This window comes from Rhinatrema bivittatum, chromosome 15, assembly GCF_901001135.1.
Source record: "Rhinatrema bivittatum chromosome 15, aRhiBiv1.1, whole genome shotgun sequence".
Lineage (NCBI taxonomy): Eukaryota > Metazoa > Chordata > Amphibia > Gymnophiona > Rhinatrematidae > Rhinatrema > Rhinatrema bivittatum.
In genome coordinates, this window is record NC_042629.1 from 78271271 (window position 1) to 78296877 (window position 25607).

A 25607-nucleotide genomic window follows, 5' to 3' on the forward strand; every position below is an offset into this window, starting at 1 on the left:
TTGTACCCTGGTATAGCACTATCCCATTAATTATCCCTCTTCCACCATGTCTCTGAGATCAGTTACATTTATCTCATTATTCACTGCTATACACTCCTGCTATACACTCCTGTGATTAATTTTCCACGCATTGCCATGGCCAGGAACCTTGTCAAGCTCCTAGCTGCAGCAGTACGCAGCGGGGGCCCTGCTTCCTGGGGCTGCCAGTTTTAAAGGCCTGTCCAGCCACATAAATACTCCCCTCCTCCCAGCATGAAACACATTATCTTTTGTGGTCTAATGGGATCCCCTTCTCTCCACCCCTTGCACCTTGACTGAAGTTAAAAATTACAAGTAAATTTGAGGTCCCCTGGACCCCTCTACCCTAGCCCACCTCTATTAGCAGCCTCCTAAAATAAAATGTACTTATACCCCCTAGGGTCTAGTGGGGGCAAGAGCAATGGGAAGGGAGAATGGAATTGGAAGTCTTTGGGGTTTAAGGTATCAGATCTGAGGTATATTTGTATGGTGAGGATAAAACATAAGCATTGTCAAGGTAAGTGTAAAACATTGATAAGACAGGCGAAGAGAGAATTTGAAATGAAGATGGCCATAGAGGCAAAAACTAATAATAAAAACTTTTTAAAATATATCCAAAGCAAGAAACCTGTGAGGGAGTCGGTTGGACCATTAGATGACAGAGGGGTTAAAGGGGCTCTTAGGGAAGATAAGGCCATTGCAGAAAGACTAAATGAATTCTTTGCCTCCTTGTTTACTAATGAGGATGTTGGGGAGATACCAGTTCCAGAGATGGTTTTCAGGGGTGATGACTCAGACGAACTGAACAAAATCACTGTGAACCTGGAAGATCTAGTAGGCCAGATTGACAAACTAAAGAGTAGCAAATCACCTGGACCGGATGGTATGCATCCTAGGGTTCTGAAGGCACTCAAAAATGAAATTTCTGATCTATTAGTTAAAATTTGTAACCTATCATTAAAATCATCCATTGTACCTGAAGACTGGAGGGTGGCCAATGTAACCCCAATATTTAAAAAAGGCTCCAGGGGCGATCCGGGTAACTATAGATCAGTGAGCCTGACTTCAGTGCCGGGAAAAAAAGTGGAAACTATTCTCAAGATCAAAATCGTAGAGCATATAGAAAGACATGATTAAATGGGACACAGTCAACATGGATTTACCCAAGGGAAGTCTTGCCTAACAAATCTGCTTCATTTTTTTGAAGGGGTTAATAAACATGTGGATAAAGGTGAACCGGTAGATGTAGTGTATTTGGATTTTCAGAAGGCGTTTGACAAAGTCCCTCATGAGACTAAAAAAAAAGACTAAAGACCTGGATATTCATACAAGCCTTCCCGGACGCTAATTGATCTAACTCTTCCAAGCCACCCCCATTCTCCACCTACACCATGGTTAACCTTATCTTCTATCGTTACTCGTGTGAATAATAACCTGTCCTTTCTCTTCTAAGCCAAGTTCTTAACACCCTGTTATATGTAACTGCCTTTTCAGCACCATTGTTATAGTTATGTTTACTATGCACCCCTGTTCTATGTGAACCAGCATGATGTGACTGCTGTCTCGAATGCCGGTATATAAAAATTTGAAATAAATAAATAAAATAAATAAATGAGAGGCTTCTACGAAAACTAAAAAATCATGGGATAGGAGGCTTTGTCCTTTCGTGGATTACAAGCTGGTTAAAAGACAGGAAACAGAGAGTACGATTAAATGGTCAATTTTCTCAGTGGAAAAGGGTAAAAAGTGGAGTGCCTCAGGGATCTGTACTTGTACCGCTGCTTTTCAATATAAATATAAATGATCTGGAAAGGAATACGACGAGTGAGGTTATCAAATTTGCGGATGATACAAAATTATTCAAAGTAGTTAAATCACAAGCAGACTGTGATACATTACAGGAGGACCTTGCAAGACTGGAAGATTGGGCATCCAAATGGCAGATGAAATTTAATGTGGACAAGTGCAAAGTGTTGCATATAGGGAAAAATAACCCTTGCTGTAGTTACACGATGTTAGGTTCCATATTAGGAGCTACCACCCAGGAAAAAGATCTAGGCATCTTATTTTATTTATTTATTTATTTAAAATCTTTTCTATACCGTCGCTAAGTTATATACCATCGCAACGGTTTACATGTAGGCACATATTTAATGTAAGTAAAAGTGTACTATATTACATTCTAACAGGTGCCGTCAAAGGTTCGGTTACAATATATCATTAGACAAAATAATTTTTAGAAAAGTGGGTCATGACCGAGTGTACTGAAAGTACTTTTACGGGTAAATTTATTATACATAGTGTTATCAATATGCTAGTTGTGATGTGGGGTTCATAGACTACTCTACTGTATTATCATAAGTACTGTGTGTCGGTGTTTATCTGCTTATTCCTGAATAATTTCTATTCTCCCGTCTCCTTGTAAAATGCCTGTTTAAAAAGCCATGTTTTTAAACTTTTCTTAAATGCCTTGAGATCACTTTGTAATCTGATCTCTGGAGGCATTGTGTTCCAAATTGTGGGTCCTGCTAATGATAAGGCCCTTTCCCTCACTTGGGTTAGTCTTGCTGTTTTAACTGAAGGGATGGTTAGGAGTGCTTTATTTGCTGATCGAAGATTTCTGTGTGGGACGTGTACCCGTAATGCTGTGTTTAGCCAGTCTGATTTCTCATCATGAATTAGTTTATGGATGGTACATAGGGTTTTGTATTTAATTCTTTGTTCAATCGGTACCAATGTAGTTCCGCTAGGGTTTCGGTTATGTGGTCCCTCCTCCTTTTTCCGGTTAGTATTCTAGCTGCTGTGTTCTGAAGTATTTGAAGTGGTCTTAACGTAGTATTTGGTAGTCCTAGCAGCAGGGCATTACAGTAATCCGTGCTGGAGAAAATTAGTGCCTGTAGAATTGTTCGGAAATCATTTTGAGTTAGTAGTGGTTTTAGTTTTCTGATTACCATGAGTTTTGCGTATCCTTCCTTACTTTTAGTGATATGTGCTGTTTTAGATTGATTTCAGGGTCCATTATTATTCCAAGGTTACGTACTTTTCCAGCTAGTTCAATTTTCTGATTGTCTTTGAGGATTATTGAGGTTTGGCTGATTTCAGTATTTTTCCGTTCTAGGTGTAGAAATTCTGTTTTCTCGATATTAATAACAAGTTCCATTTGTGTCAGTAGTTGTTTTATAATGCTTAGGTACATGTTAGCTAGATTTAATGTTTTCTCTATTGTGTCATCTATAGGTAGAATTAGTTGGATATCGTCAGCATAAATGTAATGTATAATTCCTAGTCCTGCCAGTAAGTGGCATAATGGCAGCATGTATATGTTAAAAAGGGTCGCAGACAGGGCTGATCCCTGCGGAACCCCTGTTTTGAGGTTGATTTTTTCTGAAAATGTGTTATTGATCTGAACTTGGAAAAACCTGTTTTTAATGTTTTGCCTTGTAGTCCGATTTCTTCTAGTCTATTTAGTAGTATTTTGTGGTTAACTGTGTCGAAGGCTGCCGATAGGTCAAGCATTATTAGAATACAGTGTTTACCGCTATCAAAACCTCTTAGAATGTTATCTGTTAGAGGAGTAATGTCTCAGTGCTGTAGTGTTTTCGAAATCCGTGTTGCGATGGATACAGTATGTTATTGGATAATACTTTAAAATCGTCGGCTCAGTATGCTGCAGCAGTCAAAAAAGCAAATAGAATGTTAGGAATTATTAGGAAGGGAATGGTTAATAGAACGGAAAATGTCATAATGCCTCTGTATCGCTCCATGGTGAGACCGCACCTTGAATACTGTGTACAATTCTGGTCGCTGCATCTCAAAAAAGATATAGTTGCGATGGAGAAGGTACAGAGAAGGGCAACCAAAATGATAAAGGGGATGGAACAGCTCCCCTATGAGGAAAGGCTGAAGAGGTTAGGGCTGTTCAGCTTGGAGAAGAGACGGCTGAGGGGGGATATGATAGAGGTCTTTAAGATCATGAGAGGTGTTGAATGAGTAGATGTGACTCGGTTATTTACACTTTCGAATAATAGAAGGACTAGGGGCATTCCTTGAAGTTAGCAAGTAACACATTTAAGACTAATCAGAGAAAATTCTTTTTCACTCAACGCACAATAAAGCTCTGGAATTTGTTGCCAGAGGATGTGGTTAGTGCAGTTAGTGTAGCTGGGTTCAAAAAAGGTTTGGATAAGTTCTTGGAGGAGAAGTCCATTAATGGCTATTAATCAATTATACTTAGGCAATAGCCACTGCTATTAATTGCATCAGTAGCATGGGTTCTTCTTAGTGTTTGGGTAATTGCCAGGTTCTTGTGGCCTGGTTTTGGCCTCTGTTGGAAACAGGATGCTGGGCTTGATGGACCCTTGGTCTAACCCATCATGGCAATTTCTTATGTTCTTATGTTCTTATGGTGCTAAAGTATGAGACATCTAGAATGGGTAAATGTGAATCGATCATTTACTCTCGAATAATACAAGGACTAGGGGGGCACTCCATGAAGTTAGCATGTGACACATTTAAAACTAATCGGAGAAAATTCTTTTTCACTCAACGCACAATAAAGCTCTGGAATTTGTTGCCAAAGGATGTGGTTAGTGCAGTTAGTGTAGCTGGGTTTAAAAAAAGATTGGATAAGTTCTTGGAGGAGAAGTCCATTACCTGCTATTAAGTTGACTTAGAAAATAGCCACTGCTATTATTAGTAACAGTAACATGGGATAGATTTAGTTTTTGGGTACTTGCCAGGTTCTTATGGCCTGGATTGGCCACTGTTGGAAACAGGATGCTGGGCTTGATGGAAACCTTGGTCTGACCCAGTATGGCACGTTCTTATGTTCTTATGTTCTTAACTCTCCTATCATACTTTTTAATCTTCTGGCATTAGCATACAGATATATTTCAAAGTATGTTTTCTGTTTGTCTTAACAACCTGCTTATCAGTTCACAGGGTTAATTTGGAACCTAACTCTGTTTCTTCTCTCTTGTGTGGAATGTTTGGAGCAGCCTCTCTTTCGGGCACATGCAGTGAACTAGTACTGAGTGCTCTGCAGTCATATGTTCCATTTGCTGAGAATTTCCTTTGGATGTTGCCTCTGAATCCTTCTGATCATTTGGAAAATGCATAATTTTCACATCTTATTTGTAACTACTTTTGTTTTAACCTAATTTACAACTGAGGCAGATATTATCCTGTTTTGCTACATTATTTTAAATTATTTTGTAATTAAATATTTAAAGAAAAAGAGATTGGTTTTGGTTGGGGAAGCTGTAAGGGCCGCATTCACAGCCATTTTTTGGGGAGGGATGTGTTGGAGGGAATATTTAAAGTCAACCCTTACTGCATGTGTATTGATTCCTGGATGGAGCCTTGGTCTGTGGCCATGTCTGGGGACCATCACTGCAATGGCAGGGGTTAAATATGGCATAGTTGGGAATGAAAGCTTATGGCAGTATAGCCCCAGTAGAGACCAATTTCAGTTGAACTAGAAGCCTAAAAGGAGCAAGAAAACTTACCAGAATAAAAAAAATGAATAAATAAACCACAAACGTTTGATTGGTGCTGCTTTTTTGCATGTTGAAGTGTGAAATTCCTGTTAAAAGGTGTGTTGTTTGTGTCTTTGGAGCATCTTGGCTCTTTACCTGATGGCACTTTCCCAGCTGCTTCCCTTCTTCTTTCTTAAATGAATTAACAGTGACAGCATGCTCCATCATCTCCTGCTCTGCTGCCACTTTCAGAAGAGTGCATGCATCCAAACCTTTTAACCTATTACAGATGATTTTTCCCAATTGAATCACCCCCCGCCACAGGTGTAATAACTAATCCTTCAAACTACACCTGCTATTATGTGTTTTTAGCCATTATCAGTGTCTGGTGAATGATAATTCATGTTTATTGCATTGTCCAATGGATCCGTTTTGCCTTCTTCAGGCCTGATTAATGTATTTAAAGAAAGAAGAGATGTGATTTTGTTTTAAATTGATGGAATGCATTGAGTGCACCATTAACAGGAATCGCAACATCTTCCTGATCAGATGGAGTCTTTGATCTGTGAATGAAGGTCTTTTCTCTGTGGATTCCTGTTCTGCTTTGACTTCTTGACGTTTGTGGCTGCTGTGACCTAGCTTGATCAGGTGCCTTTCTATGAAAGGAGCTCAGGGTTAGGAGGGGTGCTCAGGATATTGAATTTGCTCTTTTAGACTTAAGAAGAACTTGCTATTGACTATTTGGAATTGATAATCACAATTGACTGACTTACTGTGTAATGCTGCTGTGGAGAGTTAGAAAAGACACTGTAGAGGCAAATATTCCAATGTATTATGGATAACAGTGGAGCTTGATATGGTACAACATGGCATGGAGATGATGTAATATGCTAAGTTGTCAACATGATATGGCATTTTACAGCATGTCACAGCTTGATATGTATGTCATAGCCTCTGCCAGAAGCCAGCACATTACAGTGTGCTGTGCCCCTTGGATTCATGCTACATGAAAAAAATGCCCCATACATCTTTAAGCTGCTTCTGAGAATATTCAGTGTAGCACTAGCAAAGACACTTATTTCCTTCCATATGATGAAGTTATAAGATATAGTGCAAGAGTGCATCATGGGATTGAAAGCTACACAGCATTTCTCCCTGAAGAATTTGTCATGCAGTGCTGAGGCTTTTTCTGTTTGCCAGTCAGTCAGAATGTAGGCTGCCCACTGATTCAGAGCTAACTTATAGAAATTTTCAACTTCCTATTCTTTTCAAGAAGACTCTTTTGGACAATGGGCCTTGATTTCATCATTAAATGACTTTTTCTCTTTGTTACACATACAGATTTCAACAGCAGTGAAGTTTTTGCAGAACCCCAGGGTCAACCAGAGCCCACTTGCAACCAGGAAGGTGTTTCTGAAAAAGAAAGGTAAAATTACTACTACTACTACTACTGTTTATACTTCTACTAATCATTTCTATAATGCTATATGACTCATGCAGCGCTGTACAAACACACAAGAAAGACAGTCCCTGCTTATAGAGCTTACAGGAAAGAGTCTTGGGGCATTTCATAAAGCAAGACAATAGTTAAAAAATAAAAAAAAAAAGAAAAGAAAAAGAAAGTTAGTTAATGAGGTTAAAAGCAGCCAATCAGGCTTAAAACATAAAAGCAGCTTCTAAAAGGTTGGCCTTTAGAAAGGGAGCATGATGTTCCCTTTCAGGAAGACTAGTCCAAACACACGGTTGTAGCCAGGTGGAAAGCACAGTGGAGAATTGGTAGTAGAGGAGACTGGCACAAATAGGAGTGATTTGTCCGATGAGCGGAGTGAACTAAGAGTGCATCACTCTGTGCCTCCCAATTTACACTTCCCAAAGACCCCCAAAGTGACTGCAACAGAAACCCCACTTGACACCTCCCAAAATGCCTGTACTGATATTGTGTGAGATCCCACTCTATCCCTCAAATACTGTATTAAAAACCACTGAAATTCCAGAATTCATTAGCCTGTCAGTCTATTCCTGCTACTCCTGAAGACCCTCATCCTTTCAGTGGGTTTCTCGCAATTGATTTTACTCCTGTCTTTTTTGAACAATGGTAAAGGTCTGGGCTTAACCCCCAGCTCTGTCCTTGCCCTTCAGCTCCCTCTATACAGTCCTCTACTGCTAGCTTTACAACACCTACTAAATTGAGCTTTCTCATCTTCAATTTATTTGAGATACTTCCCTCATGCTCTGCTTTTCTAACATTTGAAGTGCTGCAGCTCTCTACTCTGGCCTCCCTGATTCTGTACTCTACCCACTGCAACATTTATGAAACACTGCTGCTCACTGTCTTCGCTGTCTCCCTCACTATTCCTATATTACACCCATAATGTGCTTCCGATGCAGTTTTCCTGTCACATGCTGATTCATGCACAAGCTTCTAACTTGTACTTACAAACGTATATGTGGTCTGACCTCCCACATTTCCGTAGCTATGTTTTCTTCTCCAGCTTTACAGACCATTTCTCTGCCTGCACCTTAGTTCACTCCCTCTTTCCCCCACCAAAAAGGCCTAGGGATTTTTGATCTTATTTCCTTCCTCTGAAATCCAAAATGCTACTTCTTTTCTTGTCAACTGCTCTATATTCAACTCCTTTCTAATACCTTGCCTCTCCTGTTTTCTTAGCTCACTGTCCAACTTTTTTGTGCAATTATTTTGATTGTCACTGTACTTCTTGTTGGGGTTAATAGTATATTAAAATCCTCACTTTAGTCTTGGACGATGGTCAAAAAAGTAAATCAAAAGTTAAGAATTATTCAGAAAGAAATGGAGATTAAAAATGAGAATATCATAATGCCTCTTGATACATGGTGTGTCCCCACTGTGCTTATCATGTGTAGTTCTGGTTACCCCATTTCAAAAAAGATATAATGGAGCTAGAAAAGGCAACAGAAATTTTAGAGGTTGGAATAGCTTCCCTATGAAGAAAGGCTAAACAGGTTAGGACTCTTCAGCTTGGAAAAGAGATGACTGAGTGGAGGGCATGACAAAGGTGTATAAAATCATGAATGGTGTGTAACAGATTAATAGGAAACAGTTATTTTTTTTTTAAATGATACTTCTGGTATGTGGCAAGTATTTGCAGATCAGATGCTGTAGGTCAGATCTTTAAGCCATTAGAAAGCTTCAGTGGTAACATGATTTGTAGAATTTAGTCTGCCTGCACATGGGCAGAAATGGTTAGGCTATAGTTGTTTGTTATATGAACCATTGTCAGATTTGGATGACCCTAATCGTATTTTGGATTGTCTTAGTATTTCCACTTCTGGAGGAGATGTACACAATGTCCAGTGAGGTTCTAAAACAATTTATGGTGCATCAGCTCTTTCTTGTCAAAATCACATATTAATTGTTGTAGGACCTTTTGATGAGATGCTTATTAGGAACATCACTGGAGTTCCAGAGAGTATGGCAACATTCAGAACTGAACCACAGAGCCAACAGGAGAGCTATTGCATCCATCCTGTTGGGGATGAGGGGGCTCTCCAAAATCATTAATAGAGTTTCCAGAGTGGAAGAAGGACCTGCGGCAGATCATTGAGCCATGGCAGCGTCGGCAGCCCACTTGCGAACAGTTCCTGTGGAAGAGATCTGCAAGGCTGCGACGTGGAGTTATATCCACACATTCACATCTCATTACTGTCTGGATAAGGATGGCCAACATGGCATTAGGTTCGCCCAATCTGTCCTTTAGAACCTGTTTGAGGTGTAGTACCCAACTCTCCCTCCTAGGGCCCATTGTTTGGGTTCAGGCTGCCTCCTCCTCTGTTACCAACAGTACCTGTGTTGGTGTGCCAGTTGGCACCTGGTTAGGTATCTGTTTGTTCCCTTTTTGTGCTGGGGAGGCAGCCTGTAGTTAGGTATTCATCCATGTATGAGGACTACCATCCTGCTTGTCCTCGTAGAAAGCAGAGTTGCTTACCTGTAACAGGTGTTCTTAGAGGACAGCAGGATGTTAGACCTCATGAAACCCACCCACCACAACATGGAGTTGGGTTTCTCCTATTGTTATTTAATTATAATTCTGTGTTACAAGACTGGAGAGGGACCCCGTGTGGATGCGTAGTATAGGCATGCTAGGCATACTTAGTGTGCCTAATCAAAGTTCTAGAAACTTTGACATACATTTTCCACATCAGGGCTCCATCTGATGATGTCATCCACATGTAAGGACTATCATCCTGCTTTCCTTGAAGAACACCTGTTACAGCTAAGAACTCTACTTTTTGGAGCTGCAGCAGCAGTTTTTCCTTTTATACCTTACAGTATTTATTTTGTTTTTCTCCTTTTTTCCCTGTTTCAAGCCTCTCTGCTGTCTGCATGGGAGGCTTAGTGCAGTGTTCAATCTGGCAGAGTTTCTCTTCTTAATAAATGCTGCATCTGTAGCTTATTTGTGTTATCCTCTCCTTTAATTTGTCTGTTTTGTGCCTTTGTCAGGTGCCTCATGGAACTAACTGTATGCAGTTTGTGTGTTTTCCAAGTAGGCCTCTGGCCTAGGGACTTGTCTTATTTTCCATCCAGGTAGGAGTTCTAGGAAGTTTCCTCTGATTGCTGGGCATTGACGGCGGCTCAGACCATGAAGGAGTCCAGGACCTCCCCATACTCTTTGGAACTAGTTTCCATGGACCCAGGTTAATATTCACTGCTGGTGCCCTGGATGATGTTGCTTCCCCTCCTGCATGTCAGCTTGCTCTGGCAATCCATCAGCTTGGGGGATAGGGTGAACATGAGCCTGGACATTCAGCTTTGCTACTGCACCATTGGTGTCATGCCCATAATCAATTGCCTTTGCCAGAGCACTGATGGTCAGACACTGGAGTGTCAAGCGTCAGGGATGCCATGGAGGCTCATGAGCAGCATGGATGCCATGGATGCCCTCAAGCGCCATGGACACCCTCAAACTGTCGAGCACCGTGGGTGCCATCAATGCCGTCGAATGCGTTGGGCACCATAGAGCACCATGGGTGCAATCGAGTGCTATAGGCGCCCTTGTTGCCTTTGTGTGCCGTGGGCATCATAGAGCACTATGGACCCCATCGAGCGCTGTGGGTGGCCTTGATGATATTGTGCACATAGACACCATAAAATGGATGCCTTTGGCATCATGGACATCCTTGACACCATCAAGTGAGGTTAGTGTTCTCAATGCCATTGGGCGCATTGAGTCGGCATCATCGAGTGCCAGCAGTGCCATCAAGCGCCATAATACCTTCAGTGCTGTCGAGCATCTTGGTCACCGTAGTGCGCCATGGATGCCATCTAGCACCATGGTCACCATAGTGCGCCATGCACGCTGTTGAGTATCGTTGATGCTGTGGATGCCGTCAGTGCCAAAGAGGGCCATGGGCGCTGTCAACACCAGGGGTGCCATCAAGTACAGTCAATGCTGTGAGGTGCTGTGGATGGCCCTCAATGTTGTCAAGGGCCAGAGACGCCATTGAACACCTTCGGTGCCTTGGGCACTGTTGAACGCTGTGGGCACTATCAACAAAGCATTATGTATAATTCACAAGCTAATCCACGATGAAAAAGCCAACTGGCTCAATACAGCACTACTCGTACACGTCCCAAACAGAAACCTGAGATCTGCTAATAAGGCTCTACTAACCGTCCCCTCTGTTAAATCAGCATGCCTTACTCAGGTGAGAGAGAGAGCACTGTCACTGGCTGGTCCTGTGCTATGGAACACCATGCCACTCGAGTTGAGACTACAGAGAGATTTTAAAATATTCAGAACCAACTTGAAAACATGGCTCTATAAACAAGCTTTTTGTAAAGACAAAGAGAAGGAGAAATACAGCTGAGTGAAAAGGTCGCACCAAGCAAATAATTTGTTTTTAACCTTAAAATATATCATTACATTAAATTCGAATCATCAATATTTCTTAAAATACAGATAGGTTTAATTTATACACATAGTTTATTATTATAAAAATGTTACCGTACTTTGATGGCACATGGTTAACTTGTAAATCTATACCAATCATATTTTACTTTATCGTGCCTCCATGTAAACCGTTGTGATGGTTACCTAACTTAACGACGGTATAGAAGAGTTTTGAAATAAATAAACATTGTCAAGTGCTGAGTGGCATCATGAGCCATCAGGCCACACGGGGCACCATTGTCATCGTCAAGCGCTGTGAATGCTGCTCCCTCCATGGGATGTCATTGAGACAGTGAACATGGGTTTATTTATTTATTCATTCATTTTAGACCGCTCACGCAGCGAAACCCTGATCGGGGCAGTGTACAACATATCAAATGTTTGACAATAATTTTTAAATACAAAAAAATCAATAAAATTGTTTAAATAGTAAAACCTATTACATTCAAATCTAAATTGGGAAAAGCCTTTTCTGGAAGACCAGGTAATTTAACTCCATCTGCAACCCTTTTGGTGCTGAGTTCCACAGTTTTGGTCCTATAACAGAGAAAAGCCGCTTTCCATGTACATACCCGGATCAGTCCAGACCATGGGTTATGTCCCCCTTCCAGCAGATGGAGTCAGAGCAAAAACTGTAAGGACAGCCCCTAATAGGTTGGAGCGCCCTCTGCGTCCCTTCAGTATTACTCTGACGCCAGCAGATGAACAGGGCACCTGCGGTTCCCCAGTAGTTTTTCATCAGAGAATATTTCTGTCTTCTCTTACTTTCTAATTTACTTATTTTCTATACTATGGATGAGGAGTGGATCAAGATCACCTCAGACCAGTGGGTCCTGGATATTCTAAAACACGGCTATGAGTTAGAATTTGCTCGGCCCCTAATAGACAGATTTATTTTCTCCCTCTGCGGACCAGTGACAAAGCAAATTATAGTGCATCAAATACTCGATCGTCTCCAGAACATAGGGGCCATCATCCCTGTCCCTCGGGTGGAACAAGGTCTAGGTCATTATTCCATCTACTTCGTGGTCCCCAAGAAGGAGGGTTCCTTCCGTCCAATCCTCGATCTCAAGATGGTCAACAGGTCTCTCAAGATTCCACATTTCAGGATGGAAACCTTGCGTTCCGTGATTTCAACCATACACCAAGGGGAGTTCCTGGCTTCTCTGGACTTCACGGAGGCCTACCTGCACATCCCCATCCTCCCAGCACACCAGCGCTTCCTCCACTTCAAAATACTTGGGCTTCATTATCAGTTTCAGGTGCTGCCCTTTGGGCCGGCAACTGCGCCAAGGACGTTCACCAAGACGGTTGTGGCAGCCACCCTGCTGAAGGAGGGGATTCTAGTGCACCCTTATTTGGACGACTGGCTCATCCGAGCGAAGTCCCAGGCCCTCTGCCAACTAGCGGTTGACAGGGTGCTTTGTCTCCTCCGCTCCCTGGGATGGATCATCAATCTTGCCAAGAGCAGTCTTGCTCCATCGCAGACGCTAGACTTCCTAGGAGCGCACTTTGATACCAATCGAGGGAAGGTTTTTCTTTGTTACGAACGGGCTCAAGCTCTCCTCCTTCAGGTGCAACGCTTCAGGAATCTCTCCCTTCCTATGGCCTGGGACTACCTTCAAGTGCTGGGATCCATGGCTTCGACTATAGATTTAGTGCCGTGGGCCTTTGCTCATATGCGTCCCTTACAGCGGGCGTTGCTTTCTCACTGAAAATCAGTGTCTTGGGATTTTCAGGCCACCCTCCCACTGTCGGACTCGACCAGGGACAGCCTGCTCTGGTGACTCAGTCTGGATCACTTGTTACCGGGGTGGACTTAGACATCCCACAGTGGGTGGTCGTCACTACAGATGCCAGTCTTTCAGACTGGGGAGGAGTGTGTGGCACACAGTCTACCTAGGGGAAGTAGTCGCCCGAACAGGCGACATGGCCTATCAATCGTCTGGAGACCAGAGCGGTCCGCCTTGCGCTGAAGTGTTTCCTCCCCCTAGTCCAAGGAAGAGCGGTGAGAATCCTCTCTGACAACGCGAGCACGGTAGCATGCATTAATCGTCAAGGAGGCACGAGAAGCCGTCATGTCTCCCTAGAGGCGGACATGTTGATGGCATGGGCGGAACGCCATCTGTCCAGGCTAGCGGCATCCCACATAGCGGGAGTAGACAATGTTCAAGTGGACTTCCTAAGCCGTCAACACCTGGACCCAGGGGAGTGGGAGCTCTCCGAAGCAGCAATGGATCTACTCATCCAACGATGGGGGCCTCCCCACCTGGACCTCATGGCGAAGTTCAGGAATGCGAAAGCCCCGCGTTTCTTCAGTTGCAGGAGAGAACATGGTGCAGAAGGAGTGGATGCCCTGGTTCTTCCCTGGCCACAAAACATGCTCCTCTACGTGTTCCCACCATGGCCCCTGGTAGGGAAGGTTCTTCGGAGGATAAAGCTCCACCACGGTCCGGTAATCCTCGTCGCACCAGAATGGCCTCGACGACCGTAGTTCGCAGACTTTATCAACCTGACAGTGGACGGACCTCTTCACCTGGGCCATCTGCCGAACCTGCTATGGCAGGGACCAGTATCTTTCGACTGGGCATATCGCTTCTGTCTTGCGGCCTGGCTTTTGAACGGCGCAGATTGAGAAGATGCGGTTACCCGGAGGTGGTTATTTCTACCCTCTTGCGGTCAAGAAAAACCTCTATGTCCATTGCGTATGTCCGGGTCTGGAAAGTGTTTGAAGCATGCATGTATCTCCCTGTCACGCTTCCATCGCCCACAAGCTCTCCTTTCTGCAGCGAGGGTTGGAGAAAGACTTAGCCTACAACTCGTTGAAGGTTCAGGGGGCGGCCCTTGGGGTCTTGGTACATCCTCTCGATGGAGTTCTTCTTTCCTCCCATCCAGACATAATCCAGTTTCTACGGGGTGTAAAACATGTTAAGCCTCCGGTTCACTCCTTGTGTCCTTCTTGGAGTCTCAATTTGGTCCTCTGGATTCTAGGTGGGTCTCCATTCGAGCCTCTTGCCAAGGCTTCTCTTAAGGATCTCACGCTCTAGACTGTTTTCCTGGTATCTCTTTGTTCAGCTCGTAGGATCTCCGAACTTCAAGCTCTTTCATGCCAGGAGCCCTATCTCCGCTTCACGGATTCAGGAGTTTCCTTACGCACGATACTCTCCTTCCTTCCCAAGGTGGTCTCCACCTTCCATTTGAATCAGTTGGTGGAACTGCCCTCCTTCCCGGATGACAGTCGATGTAAGTGGGTTCTCATCCGATATTTGGAAGCAACGAATGAATTTCGCGTCACGGATCACCTTTTTGTTCTCTGGGGCGGTCCCAAGAAGGGATGCAAGGCTTCCAAGACCACTATTGTCATCTGGTTGAAGGAAGCGATCTCTGTTGCATACATCGGCGCGGGTCGTTCTCCTCCGGAAGGCATCAAAGCTCATTCCCTTCGCGCACAAGCCGCCTCCTGGGCTTGAGAGCTGGGCGATCTCTCCACAAGAGATTTGCAGAGCGGCTACCTGGAAGTCGCTGCACACCTTTGCCAGACACTATCGCTTGAATGTCCAGGCTCCGGGTTTCGGCTCGTTTGGAGCTCGTTTGGGCCCACCCTATGTAGGGAAGCTTTTGTACATCCCATGGTCTGGACTGATCCGGGTACGTACAGGGAAAAGAAAATTATTCCTCACCTGCTAATTTTCGTTCCTGTGGTACCACTGATCAGTCCAGATGCCCTCCCTAAGTCTGTTCTGGGGTAAGGTTTTGGGAGTGTCTCAAGGATCTGTACTTGGACCGGTGCTTTTCAATATATATATATATAAATGATCTGGAAAGGAATACGACGAGTGAGGTTATCAAATTTGCGGATGATACAAAATTATTCAGAGTAGTTAAATCACAAGCAGACTGTGATACATTACAGGAGGACCTTGCAAGACTGGAAGATTGGGCATCCAAATGGCAGATGAAATTTAATGTGGACAAGTGCAAGGTGTTGCATATAGGGAAAAATAACCCTTGCTGTGTTTACACGATGTTAGGTTCCATATTAGGAGCTACCACTCGGGAAAAAGATCTAGGCATCATAGTGGATAATACTTTAAAATCGTCGGCTCAGTGTGCTGCAGCAGTCAAAAAAGCAAATAGAATGTTAGGAATTATTAGGAAGGGAATGGTTAATAGAACGGAAAATGTCATAATGCCTCTGTATCGCTCCATGGTGAGACCGCACCTTGAATACTGTGTACAATTCTGGTCGCCGCATCTCAAAAAAGATATAGTTGCGATGGAGAAGGTACAGAGAAGGGCAACCAAAATGATAAATGGGATGGAACAGCTCTCCTATGAGGAAAGGCTGAAGAGGTTAGGGCTGTTCAGCTTGGAGAAGAGACGGCTGAGGGAGGATATGATAGAGGTCTTTAAGATCATGAGAGGTCTTGAACGAGTAGATGTGACTCGGTTATTTACACTTTCGAATAATAGAAGGACTAGGGGGCATTCCGTGAAGTTAGCAAGTAGCACATTTAAGACTAATCAGAGAAAATTATTTTTCACTCAATGCACAATAAAGCTCTGGAATTTGTTGCCAGAGGATGTGGTTAGTGCAGTTAGTGCAGCTGGATTCAAAAAAGGTTTGGTTAAGTTCTTGGAGGAGAAGTCCATTAATGGCTATTAATCAATTATACTTAGGGAATAGCCACTGCTGTTAATTGCATCAGTAGCATGGGTTCTTCTTAGTGTTTGGGTAATTGCCAGGTTCTTGTGGCCTGGTTTTGGCCTCTGTTGGAAACAGGATGCTGGGCTTGATGGACCCTTGGTCTGACCCAGCATGGCAATTTCTTATGTTCTTATGGGATCGGCTCGCCTACTTCTCTCTATATCTGTTTGGCAGTTCTTCTTACAAGTTCTTTCTACAAGAACATATGCAGAGCTCATTCTGCAACTGGTTTCTCAAAGTTATATATTCTTATTACTTGTTCACAAAGTTAAGTGTTCATAGTTTTCCAATTGTGTTGATCCATACAATATGCTTTTCCTAGCTTTGTTATTCATAATTCTGAAGGGACGCCGAGGGCACTCCAACCTATTAGGGGCTGTCCTTACAGTTTTTGCTTTGACTCCATCTGCTGGAAGGGGGACATAACCCATGGTCTGGACTGATCTATGGTACTACAGGAACGAAAATTAGCAGGTGAGGAATAATTTTCTTTTCTGATTGCCCTTCTTGATGCCTCCTTCACCGTTGGTACTCTAAACAAAATCTCTGATGCGGAGCGAAGGCATCACCTAGATGTATACATTTCTAAGTACTTTGCTCCCTGGCCTTTAGTCACTTTAAACATTATTTATTTTATTTATTTAAAATTTTTATATACCGGCATTCATGTTGCAAACACATCATGCCGGTTTACATATAACAGGGGTGTACAGTAAACAATTCAATAACCTATTTGTGTAGAAGGAAGCAGTTACAAATAACAAGGTAATAGAACTGGGAGGAGAGAAGAAAAGAAACATTAAATTCATAATCTTAAATTGTACTCTTTGCTGAACTGGAAACCAGTGCAGCTGCCTCAGACAGGGAGCAGTACTGACCTTTCGAGGGCATACATAAATCAACCTTGCTGCCATATTTTGCATAACTGGTAGTCCCACTAACAGCCCATTACAGTAATCTGTCTGAGGCAATTCAAATGTCTGAACCACCAGCCGGAAAACAGCAAAAGAAAGAAACATTTGAATCCTTTTTAGTAATCTTAGCTTAAAAAATATCTGTTGGACTATCACCAATGGGAGACATCTACACCTCTGAGCACCATGGGCACCTTTGGACACCAACAACACTGTTGGCACCATGGAGTGCCTGGATGCCATGGACAGCATTGTTGCCATTGATGCCATTCATTTTGTGGTGGGCACATAGTATGCCATAGATGTCTTGAGTGCTATTCCCACCAACAAACAGTTACTGTTTGCCTTTGGGGGGCCATTGACAGATGTACCATGGGTGCCATCTGGTGTCCTCATGTGTGGCATCATTGGGTGCTGTGTGGCACAAGTTGGGGATGGCACTACTGTACACTTCTCCACAATTTGCTCTTGTGCAGTGCATCGCTACCGGTATTGGTGGTTTTGTGGCCAGTCCAGGCCATGGTATGAATATGTCCATGTGAGCTGCAAATTTGGGTGCACACCATCGGCACTTTGGAGTACCATTACATGGGTGCATGGCACTTCAGTTGCAGAACGTATGTTAGGTACAGAGGCCACAACTGTTTCTTGGTGTCCTCTAGTGTGCATTTCCTCTTATTTTATTTATTTATTTAACAGCTTTTCTATACCGACATTAAAATACACATCATATCGGTTTACATTTTAACGTAAAAAAGGTGGAAATTACAATAAACAGGGAAAGGGGGAACAGGGCAACTGATAAATACAAAAGGAAGCACAGAGAGGCGAAATTTAGCAAAATGAAAACTAAAGAGAATACAGTATACAAAAAGTAAAACATATCTACAAATATACAAGCATCACAGACTTGTGCACTGCAGTAGCCCATGCACTGGGATGTAGTTGTGAGAATGCACTTCTATTCACTCCAGATTTTGGGTGGATACCGAGGTGGTAATATTTGGATACTTCCCCCCATGGGGAGGGGCCATGTCTTTACAGGCCCCCTCCCATATTGGCTTATGCTGTAGTTACCCTTCATGGGGAAACCTCCAGAGTGCAGTCCTTTGCAGGTTTGTTGCTCTAGCTAGGGCTTCCATCTTCATGAATCAGTACAGCTCTTTGCAAGTCCCCTAAGGGGAGCTGAGGGGAGAAAATGTAGCGAGGGTTGACTGGACCGCTTTAGGCTGGTTACCATTGTGGCTGTACTATCCAACTGGGTGGCCATCAGTGACTGGTTATATTGCTAAAAGAACCTCATGGGTCAGCGACTGGTCCCCACTATCGTACAGAGAGTAGGGGCTTTCCAGGATCGGGGACGATCTGTTTACTGTTGCCCTCTCCCTCCCCTTTGGGGATGGTAGATTTGGCTATTGGCTTTTGAGAAGTGACCTTAATAGATTCCCTCTCATCGACTTAATTTTCTGCTCTGGGAAAGGGTTGTTTTCACTTCCCATTCTCCAAGTGGACTTTGATTTTGAGTGTCAGCCTTTCTCTGTTTCTTACTGGATATGAGAGCCCATCAGGTAGGAGCATTCACTCCACGATAGCACTATTGCTCAGTGGAAATTCCTCATGGCAGGCGGGGTGCTCTCCCGGACTTGGGGGGGGGGGGCGCCCTGCAATGTAGTGTTAAGCGCCATGCCATTTTCTATGACGCTTATGGCCAGGGAGACAAGAACACTTAGATATTTATTGAAAGCATAATTTTTTTATTGAACAATATAAGTATTCTTGGGAGATGCTGATGCCATGCCTCTGACAACCTGTCCACCAGCATCTCATTGTATACAGGAAGTGACCCTTCTTTTATAGATAACATTCAATATTGAACACAGGTAGAAGGTTCTAGAGATTTGCGTGACTGCCCAAAGAATCATTTACATAGATTGTCATGTCAACTGCATGATAAGATCATCCCTAGCTACCCCTGATTTGTTTTCCCAGGAGGTGGGGCCCATTTACCATGACTCTTGAGATAGTCCTTTGTTCTGTTAAAATCTTACTGGTCAGGGCAATTAACACCTCTGTGGGTGTGTTTATAGAAACTCTTGAGAATTAGTGCCTGAAGCTACTGCCGTTGGTTTCTTCTTTGTATGACTTTATGAATAAGCATCATCTTGGAACCAGCCTGTCCAGATGTCCTGAAAAACCTGCAAATCATTCTCAGTAAGTCATTTAGAGTTCATTTAGCCCAGGCAGGCTAAGAAAAACCGAGGACTCTGGGACATATTTTCCTTTCTCCATGTTGGTTTTCTGTTCAGCATATATCAGTAGGGATTCCTTTTCTTGGGAATCCCCTGCAACAGATGAGGATTTCTCCTGCATGGAGGGAGTACCTCTTTTGATACCTGCTGGGCACAACATGGAATAAGTGCACGTTGCTGGGCATGGTTGAAGGCCTCTGACCTCAGGCCTAGGTCCAGGAAAAACTGGTTGATTTGTCATGCGTAGGGGACAATCTCTTTGGCTCAAAGGTGCAGGATGCTGTGGCCCAGTTAAAAGAACATACAGAAACCTTGCGCCAGCTGTCAGTTCCGCAAGATTCTGCTGCATCATCATCTCGCCGTCCTCCAAGGAAGGAATCTCGAAGGCCTTTCTAAAGACAGAGGCGTTATTACCCTCCGACATCAAGGGGCAGATCTTCTCGTCCGCAGCAAAGATCTCAGCCCAGACAACCTAGAGCTGCTAGGTCTCAACCTCCACCGCAGACGGGACCGGCTGCAGGTTTTTGAGGCCATCACCAGAGACCAAAGCCATCTCCACAACCCACAACCGGATCTACCAGTAGGAGGCCGAGTTTCCTCCTTTTATAACCATTGGGTACAGATAACAACAGACCAATGGGTGCTCGCAATAATATCTCGAGGTTACCAACTCAGTTTTGTCTCAATTCCAAGAGATTCTCCTCCAAAACCTCTTCCACTAAGTGAAAATCACATAATTCATCTACAAGCAGAAATATCCACCCTTCTGAGAGCCAGAGCCGTAGAGGCGGTGCCCCGGACTCAGCAGGGCAGAGGATTCTACTCCCGTTATTTCCTCATTCCAAAGAAAACCGGAGGCCTACGTCCCATCCTAGACCTCAGAAATCTCAACAAATTTCTGAAGAAAGAAAAGTTCAGGATGGGTTCTCTAAGCACCATGCTTCCACTTCTTCAGACAGGAGATTGGCTTTGTTCTCTGGATCTACAAGACGCTTACGCTCACATTCCAATATTCCCTCCTCATCGCAAGTATCTGCGTTTCCTGGTGGGTCAACAACATTTCCAGTACAGAGTACTGCCATTCGGACTTGCCTCAGCTCCCAGAGTATTCACAAAATGCCTGGCAGTAATAGCAGCACACATACACAAAGAAAGTGTCCATGTCTTCCCTTATCTAGACGACTGGCTCATCAGAAGTCAGTCTCAACAAGGAGCTCTGGCTTCTCTCAGTCGAACAATTGCTCTACTTCACTCCATGGGCTTTCTCATCAATTATCAAAAGTCCCATCTAACTCCGTCTCACCTGCTTCAATTCATAGGAGCAGAATTGAACACCATACTTTCAAAAGCTTTTCTACCCGAGGATCGGGCAGACACACTTTCCCTATTGGCAAACTCGCTACACTCAAAGAAACAAGCAACAACTCATCAGTTTCTAATTTTACTGGGCCACATGGCCTCCACAGTTCATGTCAATCCTATGGCAAGACTAGCCATGAGAGTAACTCAATGAACTTTAAAGTCACAATGGATCCAAGCCATTCAACCACTATACTCTCCAATTCAAGTAATCCACCAGCTACGTTTATCTCTACTATGGTGGGCGAACAAGGACAACTTGCGCAAGGGCCTACCCTTCCAACAACCAGTCCCACAGATAACTTTAACTACAGATGCGTCCACCTTGGGCAGGGGAGCTCACATAGACAATCTCCAGACCCAAGGTACTTGGAGAAAACTCGAAGCGACATTTCAAATCAATTTCCTGGAACTTCGAGCTATACGTTATGCGCTGCATGCGTTCAAGGACTGCCTTTCACACAAGACTGTTCCGATTCAAACGGACACACAGTAGCCATGTGGTACCTGAGCAAACAGGGAGGTACGGGCTTGTATCTCCTTTGTCAAGAAGCCGCACAGATTTGGGACTGGGCCCTGACACATTCCATGTTTCTCTGAGCCTCTTATCTAGCGGGCATCCACAACATAGTTGCAGATCGCCTCAGTCATCAGTTCCAACCACACGAGTGGTCCCTGGATCCCATAGTAGCGACCAGGATGTTTCAACGTTGGGGGCAACCAACAATAGATCTCTTTGCATCACATCTGAATCACAAAGTGGACAAGTTCTGCGCTCTGCACAGACAGAAAAACCAGCCAGCCAAGGACGCCTTTGCTTTCCCTTGGAACTCAGGCCTTCTATACGCGTATCCTCCAATACCGCTCATAACCAAAACTCTAGTGAAGCTACAACAGGACAAGGAGTCAATAATACACATAGCCCCGTATTGGCCTCGACAAGTATGGTTTCCCATACTTCTAGACCTCTCGATCAGAGAACCAATTTGCCTGGGTGTAGCTCCCACTCTCTTAACTCAGGATCAGGGTCGGTTGGGCCATCCCAACCTTCAATCCCTATCACTGACAGCATGGATGTTGTAAGCTTGATTTTACAACCACTGAATCTTTCAACCAGTGTCTCTCAAATGCTTATAGCTTCATGTAAACCTTCAACATGAAAGAATTATTCTTCGAAATGGAAAAGGTTTACTTTGTGGTGCACGCAAAAGAGCATTGACCCTTTCTCCTGCCCCACAACTTCTCTGCTGGACCATTTATGCCATCTTTCAGAATCTGGTCTCCAGACTTCATCTGTCAGAGTACACCTAAGTGCAATCTCGGCTTACCATAACAAGATGGGAGATGCACCAATATCCATACAACCTCTTGTTAGTAGGTTTATGAGAGGTTTAACTCACCTTAAACCACCAATTTGGCCACCAGTCCCAGAATGGGACCTGAATCTGGTCTTAACAAGACTCATGCGTTCTCCTTTTGAACCCATCACTTCCTGTGATCCAAAATTTCTCACATGGAAGACTATCTTCCTTATAGCCATTACATCAGCTAGAAGGGTTAGTGAGTTACAAGCACTTGTCATGTACTCACCCTATACAAAATTCCTACATGACAGAGTGGTTCTCCGGACACATCCAAAATTCCTCCCCAAGGTAGTTACGGAATTCCACTTGAACCAATCCATAGTTTTACCCACATTCTTTCCAAGGCCTCATTCTCACCAAGGAGAACGGGCCTTACATACCTTGGACTGGAAGCGTGCGCTAGCATATTACTTAGACCGCACTGCAGTCCACAGGAAATCCACTCAACTTTGTTTCTTTTGATCCAAACAAACTGGGTAAAGCAGTGGGTAAATATACTCTCTCCAACTGGCTAGCAGATTGCATACAGTTTTACTATGAAAAAGCAGGTCTTCCTCTCCAAGGGCGAGTAAAGGCACATTCAGTAAGAGCAATGTCAACCTCAGTAGCACAATATTGGTCAGTGCCAATTCTTGACATATGTAAAGCAGCAACATGGAGTTCTCTTCACACCTTTGTAGCTCATTACTGTTTGGACAAAGAAGGACGACAGGATTCAGCCTACGGACAATCTGTCTTAAAGAACTTGTTTCCAGTTTAATCCCAACTCCTTCTACATCCAACCTGCTGTGATCTTCGGCTGCCTCATTTTCACCAACAATACTTCAGTGTTGCTTCACTACAAAATGACTCGGCCTCTAGCTTGCTAATCACCCATATGTGAGGACTAGCATCCTGTTTGTCCTGGGATAAAGCAAAATTGCTTACCTTGTAATAGGTGTTATCCCAGGACAGCAGGATGTAGTCCTCACGAAACCCACCCGCCACCCCGCGGAATTGGGTCCGATACGTTTTATTATTTTATTTTTGCTAAAGCTTATTGCTACATACGAGACTGAAGGGAGACCCCTGTGGCAGAGAATATCATGGCATGCTGGGCATGCTCAATGGGTCAGAGTGCCAGTCAAAAGTTTCTAGAAACTTTGACAGAAAGTTTTCCACAATAGGGCTCCATCAATGATGTCACCCATATGTGAGGACTGTAGGAAATAGAAGTGCAGGAAACTTTTCTGGTCTCAATTCACAAATAGTCTTTATTCTTGAACAATGGCTACTCCTTTTAGTACAGCAAAATTTCTTTACAGTGAATCCCCCAACACAGACCGTGTTTCGCCAGTCCAGCTGCTTCGAGGGGGGGGGATACTTTTTACAAAGAAGGATCTGTAATGAAAAGGACAGTATCAATGGACCAAGAATAAACTGGTGGGCTCACGAGCAGAGACAAAATGGTACATCTCTAACTACTAAAACAGAAATAGGAAAACATCCCTAACCACATCGTGAATCTTAAACGCGTTAAGCATAGCAAACCCGTGTCACAACTCAATATTAAACTAAACATGTTGAAGTCTAAATACCTCTTTCACTAATCATAAAACGTAAAACCATACCTGTTGTTGTCATAAGTTTCACATGTATCAAGGAGCGCAACAAGTTTGAGTCAAAACTGACATTTAAAGGCCACTGTTTTGGCGCGAATGTCCTTCCCAGTAACCACCGGGTTCGAGCTTAGCCAATCACATTAGAGCTACCAATGATGACGTCAGTGAAATTAGATAAAATAACCCCATTCCAGTACCTCATTAAGGCCGTGCGGGGAAACAGTATTGAGGGTATAAATCCATTTCTGTTCCCGTCTAATCAGGATGGATGAGAGATCGCCACCCCGCACCGGCGGAGTGGCTACCTCTATCACAAAAAATTTTAAATCTGAGATTGTATGGGACAATTGTGTCCAGTGGGAAACAAAGGGAGCTTTTTCTTTGATGGTTTTGATGCAAGACTTGTGCTCTACAATTCGTGTCCTAATCTTGCGGGATGTTTTTCCCACGTAGAGTTTTTTACATGGGCAGTGAATCACATAAACCACCCCAGAAGATTCACAATCAGTGTCCTATCTCGTATGAGATAGGTTGGTCCATTCTACCTTTTCTACTTTAAACACATTCCCTCTAAAGCGACACATAGACCCTGTGGTCATTGTTCGGTATGTGAACATACATACATAACTAGCGAGTTTTCCCACCCAGTCTCACATAAAAGCTATAAATTGAAAGTGGACACTGATTGTGAATCTTCTGGGGTGGTTTATGTGATTCACTGCCCATGTAAAAAACTCTACGTGGGAAAAACATCCCGCAAGATTAGGACACGAATTGTAGAGCACAAGTCTTGCATCAAAACCATCAAAGAAAAAGCTCCCTTAGTTTCCCACTGGACACAATTGTCCCATACAATCTCAGATTTAAAATTTTTTGTGATAGAGGTAGTCACTCCGCCGGTGCGGGGTGGCGATCTCTCATCCATCCTGATTAGACGGGAACAGAAATGGATTTATACCCTCAATACTGTTTCCCCGCACGGCCTTAATGAGGTACTGGAATGGGGTTATTTTATCTAATTTCACTGACGTCATCATTGGTAGCTCTAATGTGATTGGCTAAGCTCGAACCCGGTGGTTACTGGGAAGGACATTCGCGCCAAAACAGTGGCCTTTAAATGTCAGTTTTGACTCAAACTTGTTGCGCTCCTTGATACATGTGAAACTTATGACAACAACAGGTATGGTTTTACGTTTTATGATTAGTGAAAGAGGTATTTAGACTTCAACATGTTTAGTTTAATATTGAGTTGTGACACGGGTTTGCTATGCTTAAAGCGTTTAAGATTCACGATGTGGTTAGGGATGTTTTCCTATTTCTGTTTTAGTAGTTAGAGATGTACCATTTTGTCTCTGCTCGTGAGCCCACCAGTTTATTCTTGGTCCATTGATACTGTCCTTTTCATTACAGATGCTTGTTTGGAAAAATTCCCCCCCCCCCCTCGAAGCAGCTGGACTGGTGAAACACGGTCTGTGTTGGGGGATTCGCTGTAAAGAAATTTTGCTGTACTAAAAGGAGTAGCCATTGTTCAAGAATAAAGACTATTTGTGAATTGAGACCAGAAAAGTTTCCTGCACTTCCATTTCCTACATTACTGTGGCTGAGTGCACTGTCGCTCCAGTGTATGTGTGGACCCATATTTGAGGACTACATCCTGCTGTCCTGGGATAACACCTATTACAAGGTAAGCAATTTTGCTGTACAGGAGGACCTAGGCTTATTGGTGCTAGTCAAAGTTAGCAGTACAGAATCTCTGACTACATTACTTTTTGTGCTGAAAGTGACCTTCTTGCCATGAGTTCACATCGCACCCTTGCCTTAGGTGCCCTTGCTGTGCATCAGGGTTTTTGTCTGTCTGTCCTATGGATCTCTTTAAGGTATAGAACCCATCTCTTTTCCCTCCTAGAGCCCATTCTGGATCGGCTGCCTCAAAACAATAGGGGGAAAGGTGGTGTCTTCCATACTATGGGGTTTCACCGCTTTTTTC

The 25607-nt window shown here is 43.6% G+C and overlaps 1 protein-coding gene across 2 annotated transcripts in view; it reads left to right on the plus strand.

Annotated features, from left to right (window-relative positions):
• Positions 1 to 25607, plus strand: part of PEX14 (peroxisomal biogenesis factor 14) — a 200302-nt gene that overhangs the window by 85560 nt on the left and 89135 nt on the right. For both annotated transcript variants that reach the window (XM_029579134.1, XM_029579136.1), the window contains exon 3: positions 6837 to 6921. In XM_029579134.1, the coding sequence (XP_029434994.1) occupies positions 6837 to 6921 (85 nt within the window). The remainder of the gene's footprint in view (positions 1 to 6836; positions 6922 to 25607) is intronic.